The 13,658-nt window shown below is 65.9% G+C and overlaps 1 protein-coding gene across 2 annotated transcripts; it reads right to left on the bottom strand.

Annotated features, from left to right (window-relative positions):
* Positions 1 to 897: 897 nt before the first annotated feature.
* MKNK2 (MAPK interacting serine/threonine kinase 2) lies at positions 898 to 13,083 on the bottom strand. 2 transcript variants are annotated; one of them, XM_047095816.1, is made up of 14 exons: positions 12,949 to 13,082; positions 12,677 to 12,812; positions 9,337 to 9,424; positions 9,129 to 9,230; positions 8,953 to 9,050; positions 6,882 to 6,961; positions 6,482 to 6,555; positions 6,098 to 6,202; positions 5,926 to 5,981; positions 5,727 to 5,822; positions 5,089 to 5,283; positions 4,230 to 4,394; positions 3,439 to 3,482; positions 898 to 3,115 (listed from the first exon to the last, which is right to left on the bottom strand). In XM_047095816.1, exons 2-14 carry the CDS (start codon positions 12,725 to 12,727, stop codon positions 2,881 to 2,883), a joined length of 1,389 nt encoding a protein of 462 aa, XP_046951772.1. In that variant the 5' UTR covers positions 12,728 to 12,812; positions 12,949 to 13,082; the 3' UTR covers positions 898 to 2,880. The 2 variants fall into 2 exon arrangements, with proteins under 2 accessions (XP_046951772.1, XP_046951773.1); XM_047095817.1 differs by lacking the exon at positions 5,089 to 5,283 and having other exon boundaries at positions 12,949 to 13,083.
* Positions 13,084 to 13,658: the final 575 nt, after the last annotated feature.

Genomic DNA, 13,658 nt, shown 5'->3' on the forward strand with positions numbered 1-13,658 from the left:
GGAGCTGAACAAAAGCAGGGGTGGGGCCAGGCTCGGGGATGCCAGGTGGGGCAGGCCGTGTTTCTGAGCCCCGGGTCCCGGGCAGGAGGGGTGACCCACCAGCCTCCGCGGGCCCAGGCGATCCTAGCGCCTGCCCCCTGGCTGGATCCTGAACACAGGACGCTCGGGGAGGGAAGCAGACACGGGAGCTCCAGGGACTGGGCCTGGCACACTCGAGGACCGGCCCCCCGCCCCACAGAGCCCAGGTCACCTGCAGCTCCCCCGGGGGGCTCATGCGCCCTGCTAGCTCATCACCTCGCCTGGCTTCTCAGATGAGCTGGAGCTCGGGGCAGCCCAGGCTGACGCCCCCTAACCGCCGACTTCACCGCCCCTCCCCCCACTGGCAACTGCCTCCGGGAAGCCCTCCCCGGTCCACTGCCTCCCTGCCGGGATCCGGTCAGCCCCGGCTATCCAGCACAAAGGCCCGCTTGCAGCAAGAATCTCATGACGGCCGAGGGCCAGCCACACGGGACAGGCTGGGATTACCAGGTTTCGTTGGGCTGCATCGGCCAAAGGTAGCAGCCCCACCACCCCGAGCTGCTCGCCTCTGCGCACCCTCGGCTCCGGGACAGCAGAGGGCCGGGCCTTGGATGCGGGGACGTGATGGCGTCCAAGAGCAGGCCAGCCTGGCCGCTCCCGCTTCGGTCCCGGGCAACTCTGGCTGTCCTCTCAGCGTGGCAGAGCCACCCACACGTCGGGAGGAAGCCGGGCCCGCAGCCGCCGCGGACAGACGAGGGCCCAGGCCAACCCCCTCGGCGCCCGTCCAAACCCCGGACTCCAACGGCATCAGTGAGATCGACGATCGAGAAATGGTTTGGGGCTGCTCGTCACTCAACAGAAAACCAGGACGAGGACCCCCAAGTTTTTATGACTTTTATTAAATCCTTACAAAACAATACAAAAGTCCGGCATTGACGTTGGTGTAAGGAAAATGAGCTGTATCGGTTCACCTGGTGCGGTGCAGTTAAAGTGCTTGATGTTTCCCCCCCACTTCTAAAAAACTTGAGTTTCTTTTTTTTTTTTTTTGTCTTTTTTATACATCTGAACATTGAAACGTTGCCGTTCCCCTCCCCCAGGGCCAGGGGCCGGGCGCCCATTCACAGTAGCGGTTCTGACAGTCCTCTGGGCCACACTGTCCGTGTGACGGGGAGGAAGTGGCTGCCCCACCTTTGGGAAAAAAAAAAAAAAAAGCTCCTCACAGCTCAGCTTTCCAGAGTTAAAACGGCCACGGCACCCGCGGCAGGCGGGGGGTGCATTTCTTTTTTTTTACAAAAAGGCAGAATCCCCAGTTGCAAAACGTAGAATCACTGATGGGCGAGAAGCAGGGGGCGGGGCGGCCTTCTCCCCCCCACCCCCCGGGGTCTTTGGAAAGGCCAGTCCACAGATCCAGGCGGGCGGGGGACGGGAGGGGCAGTCAGTCCCCACCGGCCACCAGAGACTGCCACAGAAACGGCACGTGAGCTCCCCCAACCCACAAGGCCCCCCAACATTCAAGTATTCAAGAACAGGGAAGGGAAGTCAACCGATGTCTTTAAAAAACGAACAAAACGGGACGAACAACTAGAAGCCGGGGGGGGGGGGGGGGGGGGGCGATCCAGGCCCGGCCTGCCGCGGAGTCTCGCCCAGACCCCAGGGCCAGGCTGCCCTGGTGGGGGGGGCTGCAGAGACCCCACCCCCACCCCCGGCAGAAGCACACGAACATGGAGAAAAGGGAAGCCTGTATTGCATAGTGTTTCCCACCCGAGGGAAGAGGGGGGTCAGTCGCCCCAAGCCCGGCGGTCACTCAACATCTGACCCCGGCGCCAAGGTGGGTAGAGGCGGGCACGGAGGTTCCTGGGTGCCCGGGAGGAGGCCGTGGCAGCTGTAGCCGTGTTCCTGAAGGTGGGCACGCAGAAACGCTGCCCTTGGGGGCGGGGGGCTTTAGCAGGACCCCTGGCTGGGCCCTGGCTCTGAGGAGGAGTAAGGGGGGGGTGGTGACAGAGCTTCCTCACCAGACCCAGGGGTGACGGTGAGGGGCAGGACGTGGCCATGGTCAGACTGAGCCCTGAGAAAGGGCACTCCGGTGCCCAGGGTGGGGGCCTGAGGGACCCCCACGTTGGCTGACGGGCGCCTGTCCAACCCCTCCCACTTCCTCTGGCACTGCCCTCCTGGGTGGGCAGGGTCCCCCTTGGAGAGGGCAGGGGAGGGGGCGGCGAGAGCTTAAGGTCAAGGTTCGAGGGAGCCCCGATTGTCAGTCAGAGGCGGGGCCCGGCAGGCAGCCGTGATTCCCACCTGCCCGCACCCAAGCCCCCTCCAGCCACAAGGGAGACCTGAGAAGCCCCCACCCCACCAAGCGACCAGGGTGCTTCAGGGTGAGGGATTAAAGAGGTGCTGTGTCACCCCGGGGAGACGTGGGGGTGGCCCGTCCCTGCAAATACTGTGAGGGCTGGGGAAGGGGTGCGCTTCTGTGCCCCCAGCTCTGGAAGGCGACAAGTGCCCTCCTCTCCTGAGTCACATCTGGGCAGGGCGGGCGTGGGGCGTGGGGACCCTTCACAGTAGAGGTGCGTATCTGGGGCTGGGACGGGACAAGCCCGGCGACACACCCTCCAACCTCCTCCCCAGGTGCCTGCTTTGCTTTTAACACCTTTAAAAGGAAAAAAAACGGGGGTGAGACAGAAAAAAGAAAAAAAGCCAACAGCAAAAACCTCATATAAAAAGAGCCCCCCCAACTGAGCTTAGCGCCTCGAAGTCCAGCCAGGGGAGGGCAGCCTGCTGGTCACCGGCTGGCAATAGCTTAAAAAACTTTTTAGATTTCATGGGGGGGTAGGGGGGGAGTGACCTATGTACAGAGGGAGGGAGGGGTCACGCGTGGTCTCCCACCAGGACCACGGGGGCCGCGGACAGGCTGGCTCGCTGTCGCCTCTGGGCCAGCCTGCTCTGGGAGGGCGGCGACAGCCGCAGACAGCGCGCAGCTCGGACGACCACGGGCTGGCCCTGCTCCGCCTCCTCGGCCGCGTCCTCCTCCCGCTGGGCCAGCTGCCGGTTCATGGCGATGGCCTCAGCCGCAAATGACGTGAGCTCTTTGGCACAGCTGTTCCTGGAGACGGGGCGGTCACCAAGGAGGTGAAAGGTAGCTTTGGGGCCCGATCCCCTTGGGACCCCTAGAGTCTGTGCAGTACCTCGGGGGGAGGGGCTGCAGGCCCCAGACATGCCCAGCCTCCCTGGGGGACCAGGACCCCCGCCAGGGGCCCAATCCATCACCATCACTGGTACGAGGACACCCAAGCGCTTAGATGGCTTTCCCAGCCCCCCGATTTAAAGACGGCTTGTCACTTTAACCATCTTAACATTAACCACCCCCGACTCGGGGTCCCCCCCCGCTCTCGGGCCCGAGACCCCCCACCCCCCCGTGGGTCTCACCTCTGCAGGACCATGGGTGTGGGCAGGGTGTTCTCTGGAGCGTACTGTAAGGACAGGGGAGAGGCGGAGCTGAAAGCAGAGCCCAGCTGCCTTCCCGGGGCCCCGCTGGCAGCGACCGAGGTGAGGGGAGGGGGGTGTCTCTGCTGGAGCCCAGCCAGGCCAGGGGAGGGCAAGGCAGAAGCCCAAAGCGGTTCTCTAGACCCGCACCCTGCCCCCCCCCCCGCCCCCACAGGTCTCCCGGTGCCCCAGAAGGGGCTGGGAGCCCCTCCACCGGCTGGCCTTCCTTAACACCAGGGCCCCAGCCTTTGCTTCCTGTGGACTCCCGGTGCCAACGTCTGGTTAAGACTCCTGCCCGTGGGCCCTCCCTGCTCTGGGCAGGCAGCCTGGCTCGGGGCACTGCTGGCCAGAGAAACGCCAGGCTCTTCCCGGCTTGGGGGTGGGGGGACAGGGAGCAGGACTGGGGTTGGCGGGCCCTGCCCGGGGTTTGCCACCTGCCTAACACCTGCACGACCTCAGCCTGCTCCCTGTGCCAGGCGGGAGGAGGCCCCGATGCCTCCGGGGCACAAGCTCAAGCAGTTTCTGCAGTCCTGGCGCCCGGCTGGAAGCAGGTGGTGGGTCTGACTGCTGCGCCTGGGGCCCCTGCAGACCCCAAGGCTGGGCCCCAGACCCACGCTGCACCTGGGGGTGTCGATGCTGGCCTCCCCGGGGATGCTCATACCCCTGCTCCAAGTCCCTCCCTTGCCCATCGGAGGCGGGCCAGAGGCAGGAGGTCCCCAGCAGGGCTCACTCACCCCCTGCACCCAGGGGTGCTGCAGGACTTGGGCGGCGCTCAGCCTCTGCTTGGCGTCGCGGACGAGGAGCTTTGAGATGAGGTCTTTGGCAGCAAAGGAGATGTGGGCCCAATCCTTCTCGGGAAACTCATACTTGCCCTCCTGGATGCTCTCAAACAGCATATTCTGAGGGAGAGGGGCAAGGGGGTGAAATCAGCCGCAGCCAACTTACCCCAACATCCACACCGGCCTGGACGCAACGGGGTACATCATGACGCTGCTCGGTAACAAGCTGCCGTAGGCCCCAGGCCCAGCCACGCAGCCTAACCCTGGCCCCCAGACCGCAAGGGGGGGTGGGCAGGGGCTGCAGTGGGGGCCCTGAGGTCAGCTGGCGGGACCGGGGGCTCTGGGGGGGCCAAATGCCTGAGAGGAAAGCAGGCTGGACTAGAGACCTGGCCTCAGGAGAGTGCTCAGTGAACTCTGCCCAAGAGAAGCCAAGCAGCAGAAAGGCAACTCTGGGCAGCCGGGCTCGTGGGAGCAGAAGGCCACCAGGCTGAAACGTGATCATCCCAAACCCTAAATCCTAGTCCTGCCGGACGGCAGATTCCTGACCTCCAAATGCTTCCTCTCCTAGACCATAAAACCAAGGAGTCTGTGTAACCCCAGGATCACCAGGCCAGCACTGCCCCGTGGATGGATCAGGCATCACAGGCCAGCATCTCGGCAGCAAGCAGGCCCTGGGGGAGGGCACAGAGGGGTGCTGGGGGTGGGGGACGCACATGCTCAGAGACTGGCACAAGGGGGGACGGGCGCACGCGCGCACAGACCAGGCCTGCGATGCACCGGGCGCACAGGGGACGGACGGGGCGCACGCGCGCACCTGGCAGGCCGGGCAGGCCTCGCCGCGGTCCCAGCCGCAGTCGCTGCCGCAGTGGCCCACGAAAGGCGGGTAGCCGCTAAGCAGGATGTAGAGGATGACACCCAGGCTCCAGAGGTCGCAGCGTTTGTCGTAGATGCTGGCCTCCTCGCTGAAGGCCTCCACCACCTCGGGGGCCATGTACTCCGCTGAGCCGCACTGCGGGCGGGACGAGGCGTCAGGGCCCGTGGAGGGGAGGAGGGGACTGCAGCAGGCCGGGACTTCCCGGCATCACGTGAAGGCCCCAACACTGGGTCACCTGAGCCTGCGGTGCCCGATGCCCAGCCTGGCCAATCAGAGACGGGCTGGGGGCAGGCCCCGCCCTCACACCCGCCCAATCAACAGGTGGCAGGTGCCCACCCGCCCAGCCACCCAATCAGCGGCAGGTGCTGGGAGCCCGCCCCTCCCCTCCCGCCCGTGGCCCCGCCCGCCACTTTCCGCGGGCCAATCAGTGGCTGTTGCTAAGCAAAAGCACCAGTTCCACGGGCTAGGCAGCAGAGCAGCCAGCACCTCGAGGTTACGCAACGGCAGGGGCAGCGGGCCGCGCAGCCCCAGAGCAGAACCGAGCGGGTCGCTGCGTGCCTGCTGCCTGGGCGCCTCACCGGGGTGAGCAGCTCCGGAGTGGAGATCGGGGAGCAGTCCCCGTTGAGTTTGATGCCGCTGCCCAGATCGAAGTCGCAGATCTTCACAGGGGACACCTAGGAAGGGTGGGAAAAGGCGGTAAGGGAGGGGGGGACGGCGGTCCAGGCCAACCCAGCCCGGGCCCTGGCGCAGGGAAGGCGGTTCCCCGGCGCCCCTCACCTGGTTGGGATGCTCGCAGAGGATGTTTTCTGGCTTTAGGTCCCTGTGGGCGATGCCTGCGGTGAGAACCGGGACTCAGTGGAGGGAGTGGAGGCATTTTCTAGGAGTCTCAGGCAGCTGGACAGGGCGCGAGGCTGGACATCCCAGGGAACAAGGGAGCCCCACCACCCACCTTTGTTGTGCAGGAAGTCCAGGGCACTGGCCACGTCCTGCACGACCACGCTGGCCTCCAGCTCGTTAAAGTGCCGCCGCTTGTGAATGTGGCTCAGGATGGAGCCTGGGGCCAGGCCGTGGTGGAGGAAAAACATACGCGTCACTTCCGTGTCTCCAGGCCACCGCCCAGTGCCTAGTGCCCACTTCCACCCGACAGGGAAGTGCCCACTCTGGCCTCCCTGGGTTCAGAGCCTTCAACCCTGAGCTGCCATGTGGACAGGAAGCTCGGACCCCACAAGCCCCCTCTGATGTGCAGGACGAGCACATCTGAAAAGTCCTCCCTGGTGGCCGAGCCCACAGCCCATTAGGACACAGCTGCAAACGTCCCCCAGGCCCCACGTACCGCCCCGCATCTTCTCAAACACCAGGTAGAAGCGATCCTCCTCCTCAAAGAACTCTATCAGCTCTAGAACATTCCTGAGGTGTGGGGGGTTGGAGAGGCAGGAGAGGAGGGAGGCTTCCTAAGGCCCCTGTGCAGCCACAGCCCAGCCCAGGAGGGGCCCACCCTTTCCACCCCCACCTGTGCACAGGAAGGCTGGGACCGGGGCCACGGGCCTGCTTCCACCTTGCCCACTCTGGGTTGCCTGCCTGACGCTGGGTCTTCCCCAGTGCACCCTGCACGGCCTCTGCTGCACACTGGATGCCTGCCCAAATGCTTGCTGGGGGTGAGGAGGCATTCAGGCCCATTCACACACGGAAAGATGGCTCAGGGCCCGGTTCTGTGGCAAGGTGGGTCACATTACCTGTGTCCCTGGCACTGATACAGCATCTCCACCTCCCGGAAAACCCTGCTCCGAATGTGGCCAGGCTGCTTCTCGATGATCTAAGTGGGGGGGGGGGGGGCGGGCAGGAGACAGAGCAGTGGGTCAGCCAAAGCCCCTCCCAAAGCCCAAGGGGCTCCCACCAGAGACCTGCCCTGCGCCACAGCTGAGACCCCATTCGAGCTTAGACCTTAAGTTCTAAGCAGAGCTCTCCTCTTGCGGCCCAGAATTTGCCAGAAGTCAGAACTATGGCGTCAGCACAGGCTGGGGGGAGGGGGGGGTTGCAACATGTTTCCCAAGTGGCATCGGGGGAGAGACAAGCTGGACAAGAATGGCAGAAAGAGGAGGCGGGCCTGTTCCGCTCCTGACCCCACAGGCCTCGGGGGCATGTTTGGGGCCTGAGACGCCTGCAAAATGCCCCTTCAGGGTGTCAGCATCCCCTCCCTGCCTGGGAGACCGGTGGCCACTGTGGACTCCCACACCACACCGGGGACTAGAGCGGTCTTGGGGTGCCTGGCTGCCAGCCAAGCCGTCCCTGCCCACTTTGGTGCCAAGTCCCACCTCCCCCGTTCTGTGACAGTCTGGGCAGCTGCCACGGGCCCCTCAGCCCAGGCCCGTTTCATGCCAGCCCAGATTGGCCCTCCCGTCAACCAACAGGGACAGTCTCCCCGCGACTCCAGAGCCTCCGGAAGCCAGCTTCTGCCCCCGATCCCGCCGGCACCTGGCAGCTCTGGGCCCACCTGCCTCCCGGATTCTCCCCGAGACACCTTCGCCCACAGAAGTGGGGGCAGAAGGTGAAGGTGCCAGCTGGCTCTCTCCGGGCCACCTCGGCCCCCGGGCACCCACTGGGAACGTCTTCCCAGGTTGGATGTTAGGCCCCTCTCACCGGGCAGGCGGGGCAGGCCCGGGGTTCCCTGCCCAGCGCGCCGGCCTGGAGGAGGGGAACACGGTGTGCCACCAGCTCGCCCCTCCAACAGGCAGGCATGGTGTCCGCGTGCTGCCGGGGCCCAGCCTACGTGCTGTCCCACCTGTCTGGTGACAAACGCACCCGTGCCTCGGAGAGGCAGACCAACCAGATGTCGGGGCCTCGTGACACAATGCCAGCAGCCATGCCCTCCTGAAGAACCTCATCCTACCCCTTGGGAATCTGGCCAGGACCCCACCTCATGGAGGAAACTGCAGTCCCTCGGGGCAGAGGGATGACCTTACAGGAGGCCCAACAGGGTCTGACTCAGGCTGTCTAACCCCTCAGAGCCTCGTTCCGAACTGTCGAAGGGGCACAGGAGGCCAGGCTGCCCGACAGTCCTTAAGGGGAAAACACTCAGCGCGTGGCCTGTCTTGCAGAAAGCGCTCAAAGCTAAGCATCCAGTTTTCTGGCACCGTCATGCCGCCCGACCTGGAACTCACGGGGCAGGGACGATGGCCACTTTTGCCATCAGACTTCTACCAAAGCGCTGGGCTCTGGCCAGCCTCGCTCACCGGGGAGCACCGGTCCTCATTCCTGGTCTGCCAGCCTCCTGTGACCCCACCCCACCCGGATGCAGGGTCACCAGGGAAGACTGGACGGTTTCTCGGAGCACAGGGCCGTACTGCCTGGCCGAGAGATACAGGTTTCGAGGCCACACCCTGGTCTCCCCAGATGCCAAGCCTCCCTGGGCCCCAAGTACGGCATTGCCTTTTAACCCTCGTAACCAACACGGAGAACCGCTTGTCGCTGAGGAGTGGCCTGGGGTGACCCAGCAGGCAAGAGCCAAATCTGACCAAAGCCCCCAGCTCTCAGGTGCCCTGGCACCAGGTCCTCAGCCACCTGTGTAGGGAGCGGCTCCTTATGGTCACTTCCTGCCCAGACTCAGGGGCTCAGAGCAGGCTGACCTAGATTCCCAGGGGTGGCCTGAGTCACTGGCCCTGGGGCCATTTTTAGATACTAGTTTTCCCCCAGCTGCTGGTCCGGGAGCTCAAAGGCCAGCTCCCCGCTCCCGCCACCCGCGGCCAGTGCCAGAGCCCAGGCGCTGCAGGGAGAGGTGCGGGGAGCTGGCCGGGCGCCGGTGCTCACCTTGACGGCGTATTCCTGGTTCGTGATGAGGTTGACGCAGGTCTGCACTCGGGCGTGGGCACCCTCCCCGAGCACGTCTTCTTGCAGCTGGTAGACATCTGGGGAGCAGGGGTGCGGTGAGAGCCGCCCCGGGCTGGCCACGTCTCCCTACACCCCCACCTGTAGTCCTCACTGACCTTCGAACCGGCCCGAGAAGCTGTCGGTGGCCCGGCACCGCTTTTTCTTCTTGCCCCTCTTCTTGGCGTCTGGGATGTCGATGGGCTGGCTGGCGGGCATATCTGCACTAGGAGACCCGCGGGTGAGGCCCGCCCTGCTCAGCAGGCAGCCCCTGCTGCCCTCCCGCACCGGCCCTCCCGCACCGCCACCTTCCTCTCCGGCCCTCACCAGGGCGGGCGGGATGCTCCAAGCTGAAGTCGGTCTCCCCGAGGTGGGTCTGGTCTAGGGAGAAGGCCAGCTCGAAAGGGTTCTGCCCCTGCAGGGGACAGGACAGGAGGGCTCTCAGGGCCTGCCCAGAGAGTGACCCAGCCCCCGCGTCTGCATCCACGAGTCCAGGGAGACAAAAGCCTGGCTTTGCCTGACTGTAAGGAAATGGTCCTTCTTCCCCCGAACCCCAGGGCCCTCGGGGTGTCCAGGAAAGGGATGCGCTGCGGGGAGGGGCCCCGAGCAGGCAAGAGGGCCTGGCGTGCGTCACTATGGTGCCCAGGCCAGGCCTCGCGGCTCACCCGGGACAACCTCCGCAGCCCAGCTGGCCCCCTGGGCTGCAGAGGATCAAAGACAGCAAGGCGGTCAGTGGGAGGGGGTGAGTCACCGGCTTCTGGCTTCTAGGCGGGGTTCCCAGCAGGGGTGGCCCTGCCTGCTTTCCCATAGCCTCCAGCACGAGGCCCTGAATTTCTGGCCTCAGTCTTCCCTCTGTGAAACAGGGAGCCACTGCCCTCCTGGTCACGCGCTGCTCCCTCTGAGGTCCCGCTGTCGCCCGACCGTGGCTCACAGGACGGGCCTCCAAGGCCTCCGGCTGCAACAGTGTAGACACCGGACCGCCCTCTGCCCAGCCCTGCCCGGGCCACAGCCAGCACTGTCCCGTTTTGCCACCGGGACAGAGCTCCTCACAGGCCCCCGTGCCCAGCTAAGAAACCAGCCTTGCAGGGAGAGGCCCACTGGAGGTCACCCACTAGTCCCCAGGACCGGGGGAAGGGTGCTAGACCCTGAGCAGGGAAGGAAGGCAGCTGGGGCTTGGAGAAACCTTGTCTTACCCGCCCCAGAGAGCTGCTGCTGGAATAATCTTCTGCAGAGCAGATGGGCCACAGTGAGGACGGACGGCCCCTGGCTTGAGATGTGAGGCCTTTGAGGCCAGGACACTGAGGCCCAGCAGAGGCCTTCAGGAGATAGCTCTAATTTAGCTCCCTGCACCCTGGCCGACTAGGTGGCCGGGGCCTCAGGTGGGTGAGGGGGCCTCTGTGCACGGTGGTGCTGCTGATGCCGGGTGACCCGAGCCAGGTCACTGCCCCTCCCTGGGGCCTCAGGACAACTGGGGACGGGGCTCCAGCAGGAGGATCATCCAAAGAAGGAGCTCCAGGAAAGCCCCAGAGAAACACCACGGGGCCCAGGGCAAAAGGAGCTGGGCCAGATTCCTACACACGGGAGGCCCGGAAGCCAGGCCGGCAGCAGAGGGGGCAGGCGGAGGTCAGAGGGAGCGGCTGAAAACACAGGCGCAGGCCTCTCGGCCTCCCCACCCCCCTGTGCAGGGCTGTGAGGAGGCCTGGGCCGGGCAGGCCAGGCAGACGGGAGAAGGGAGTGCTCCGGCCCTTGGCCCTGCCCGGTGGGAGTCTGGCCTCCGTGGGGAGGCAGGCACACAGTCACCAACGCCAGAAACCAGCACCCTGCCTTGGGCTCCTCCAGAGGTCTCGAGAGGGGCCGGGTCACTACTTCTACCCGGGAGGAGGGGCCCCAGGGTAACCACATAGGGGTGGACAGCGGCGGGGGTGGGGGGGGGGGACGCTCAGGGCCAGCAGCCAGCAGCCGCTCACCTCCGTCTAGTGACCTCGGCCCCAGGCCTGACCCACGTCTGTGGCTGGGTGATGGAAGGAAGCTGCCTGTAGCTCCTCGGACCGAGGAACAGTGCGAGGACCCTCAAGGGGGCCTATGGGTCCCCTCGCCACCCCCACAAGCCTGTCCCAGCCTCCACCTTGGTGGCTTGGCCACCCCTGATGAAAGCAGCTCCTGTGTCCTTGTCTCCACCTGCAGGGAGACTCGGGGCAAACATCTCTTTCCAAGGCTCCGATTTCCCAACTGAAAATGGGGAAAGTGTGTTGGGAGACGCCCAGCATTAAGGGTCCCGGCAGTGCCGCTGCTGGACTGGGGCGGGAGGGCGAGGCCCAGCCCAAGAGGCAAGCTCAGCATGGCGGGAGGGGAGTCCCAGAGTGGCTGAGAGGACCTTCTCATAGCTGAGGCTCCCTGGCCAGGGTCCTTCCCACTCCTCGGGACTCCCACGGTCCCACCTGGGAGCAGCCTCCAGTCCCAAGCAATGTGGGCGGGCTGGGCCTGGGGCTGGCCTCAGGCCTCCAGTCAGCAGGCCTTGGCAGGAGGCGGCTGGAATCATCCAGAAAGTTCGAGTTTGCTTTGGCTGCCGTGCTGGCCCCTCACACTGACCCTGTCCTAGCTCATGCCCAGCCCCAGGAGGGAATAGACCACTGCCGGTGACGTCTCGGGTCCACCCCCCCGCTTCAGCCCGGCCCCGGACACTTGGACTTGCCAAGGCTGTTGCTCCCCTGGCAGGGGGTAAAGCGAGGATGACAGGCGTGTGGGCAGGGGTGGGGCACGCTGGCCCAAGATGTGGCTGGACAGGCCTGGGAATTCTAACCCAAACAGTCTCAGCTTGCTCCTCCCACCCCGGTTCTGGGAGTGCCTGTGTACACACACACACACACACACACACACACACACACACATGAAAGTGCGCCGCGCGCGCGCGCACACACACACACACACACGCGTGCGCGTGCCCACACACACCCAGGTCCTGCCTTCTTTACAGGGCAACAGGTCCCTGCCCAAGAAGGCCCAGGGAAGCCATTACATAACGCGGCTGGTGGGGTGGGGAGGCCGTTGACATCACTGCGTCCCCTGAGCCAGCCCCGTGGGGCCCCTCCCCAGCACCTGCCCGGCCCCCCCCCCCCAGACTCGCTCATCTGAGACCAAGACTGCAGCCGTGGGGCCACCGCAGAAACTTCCTGCTCCCACAGGAAATAGCACTTGGGCCCGGACTGTCTGGGAGGCGCAGGGCTGAGGGGCATCCAATTCACTCCCTTATTCCAAGGACCACCTATTCTGGGACCTGCAGTCCTACCTCGGATTCCTGGAGGAAAGACCCCACAGACCCACAGGTCCAAGGCGCTGAGGACTGGACTGTGGCCTGAGCTCCCTAGCAGTGCACAGGGGTTTGCAGGGGACACACAACCAGGTGCTCCCAAGGGCCTGGGGGCCCTGACCGCGCTTGGGGTTCCTAGAGGAAAGACCCCACAGTCCCCAGGGCGCTGGGGACTGGACTGTGGCCCGCTGACCACCCCCACCAGCGCACTCCCGGCTGGGGCAGCCCCAGACACACGGCGGGGGGGCGGGGAGGGCGGGCAGCAGCCACGGGTGGATCCCGGGGGTGGGGGCTACGCGCCCCCCACCGGCCACTCGAGTGGTCCAGCCCCAGGCGACCCCAAACCCACCCGGCCCTCACCTTGAACGAACGGTGGAAGCCCTGAAGTTCGGCTGTTTTCTTCTGCACCATCTTCTGTCCGGGCCCCGCCAGCGGGGGAGGGGACGGCGGGCCCGGGGGAGCGGCCCGTGGGCGGGGGGCGGCCGGGTAGGGGACCCTGCAGGCGGGAGCAGACAAAGGAGAACGTGAGTGGCTGCGGCCAGCGCGCCGTGAGCCCCGGACGCCGAGGCTCCGCGGGGCCCGATCCCCGAGACCGGGTCGGGGCCAGGCCAGCGTCGCCGGGCCGCACTCACCGGGGTCGGACTCGGGCCGGGGCCGCAGTGCCACCGCCGCCGCCGCCCGAGACACGCAGCCCGGACCCCACTGCGCGGACCGCGCGGGGAACAGCGCCGCCGCTGCCGCCGCCGCCACCACCGCGGACTCCTCTGCCTGGGCCGCCGCCGCCGCCGAGAGGAGCCGGGCGCACCGCCCCGCCGCCGCCTTTATAGGCCAGGCTTCGCCCCGCCCAATACGCATGCCCCGCCTCCGCCAATCCCGCCCACAAGCGCACAACGGGGGCGGGGCTGGAGAGCTCTCCGGGCCGCGTGCGGCTGCGCACTCGGGCCTGGAGGGGTTTCCGCGCGCCTGCGCAGTGAGGTGCGCGGGGCAACAGGGGAAGGACCTGGGAGGGATGTTGGCGGTGGTGGGCAGGGGTGTGGGTGCTGGACTGGCCGCCTGAGGCCCTGGGAGGCCCGCGGATCCCCGGCACCGAGCTGAAGCCGGGCCCTACGCTCTGGCAACTCCCCCGGGATGCCGGCCAGGGCCTGGGACACACTGACTCCTTTGGGCGACTTCCCTGCCCTAGAATACACCATGGCTCCCTCTTGCAGCTCCCCAATCCCGGAAGAGCGTGCTGTGGCTCTCTCTTGATTAAAGCCACAACCTGGGACCCTGGACCAAGAAAGAGCCCCGGGGGTGGGGGGCAGCCAGGACAGGAGATAAAATGCCATCCCATTTGGGCCGG

Source organism: Lynx rufus, unplaced genomic scaffold (assembly GCF_022079265.1).
Source record: "Lynx rufus isolate CCGP_SWC_20201006 ecotype Redwood Valley unplaced genomic scaffold, mLynRuf1.p SCAF_4, whole genome shotgun sequence".
NCBI lineage: Eukaryota > Metazoa > Chordata > Mammalia > Carnivora > Felidae > Lynx > Lynx rufus.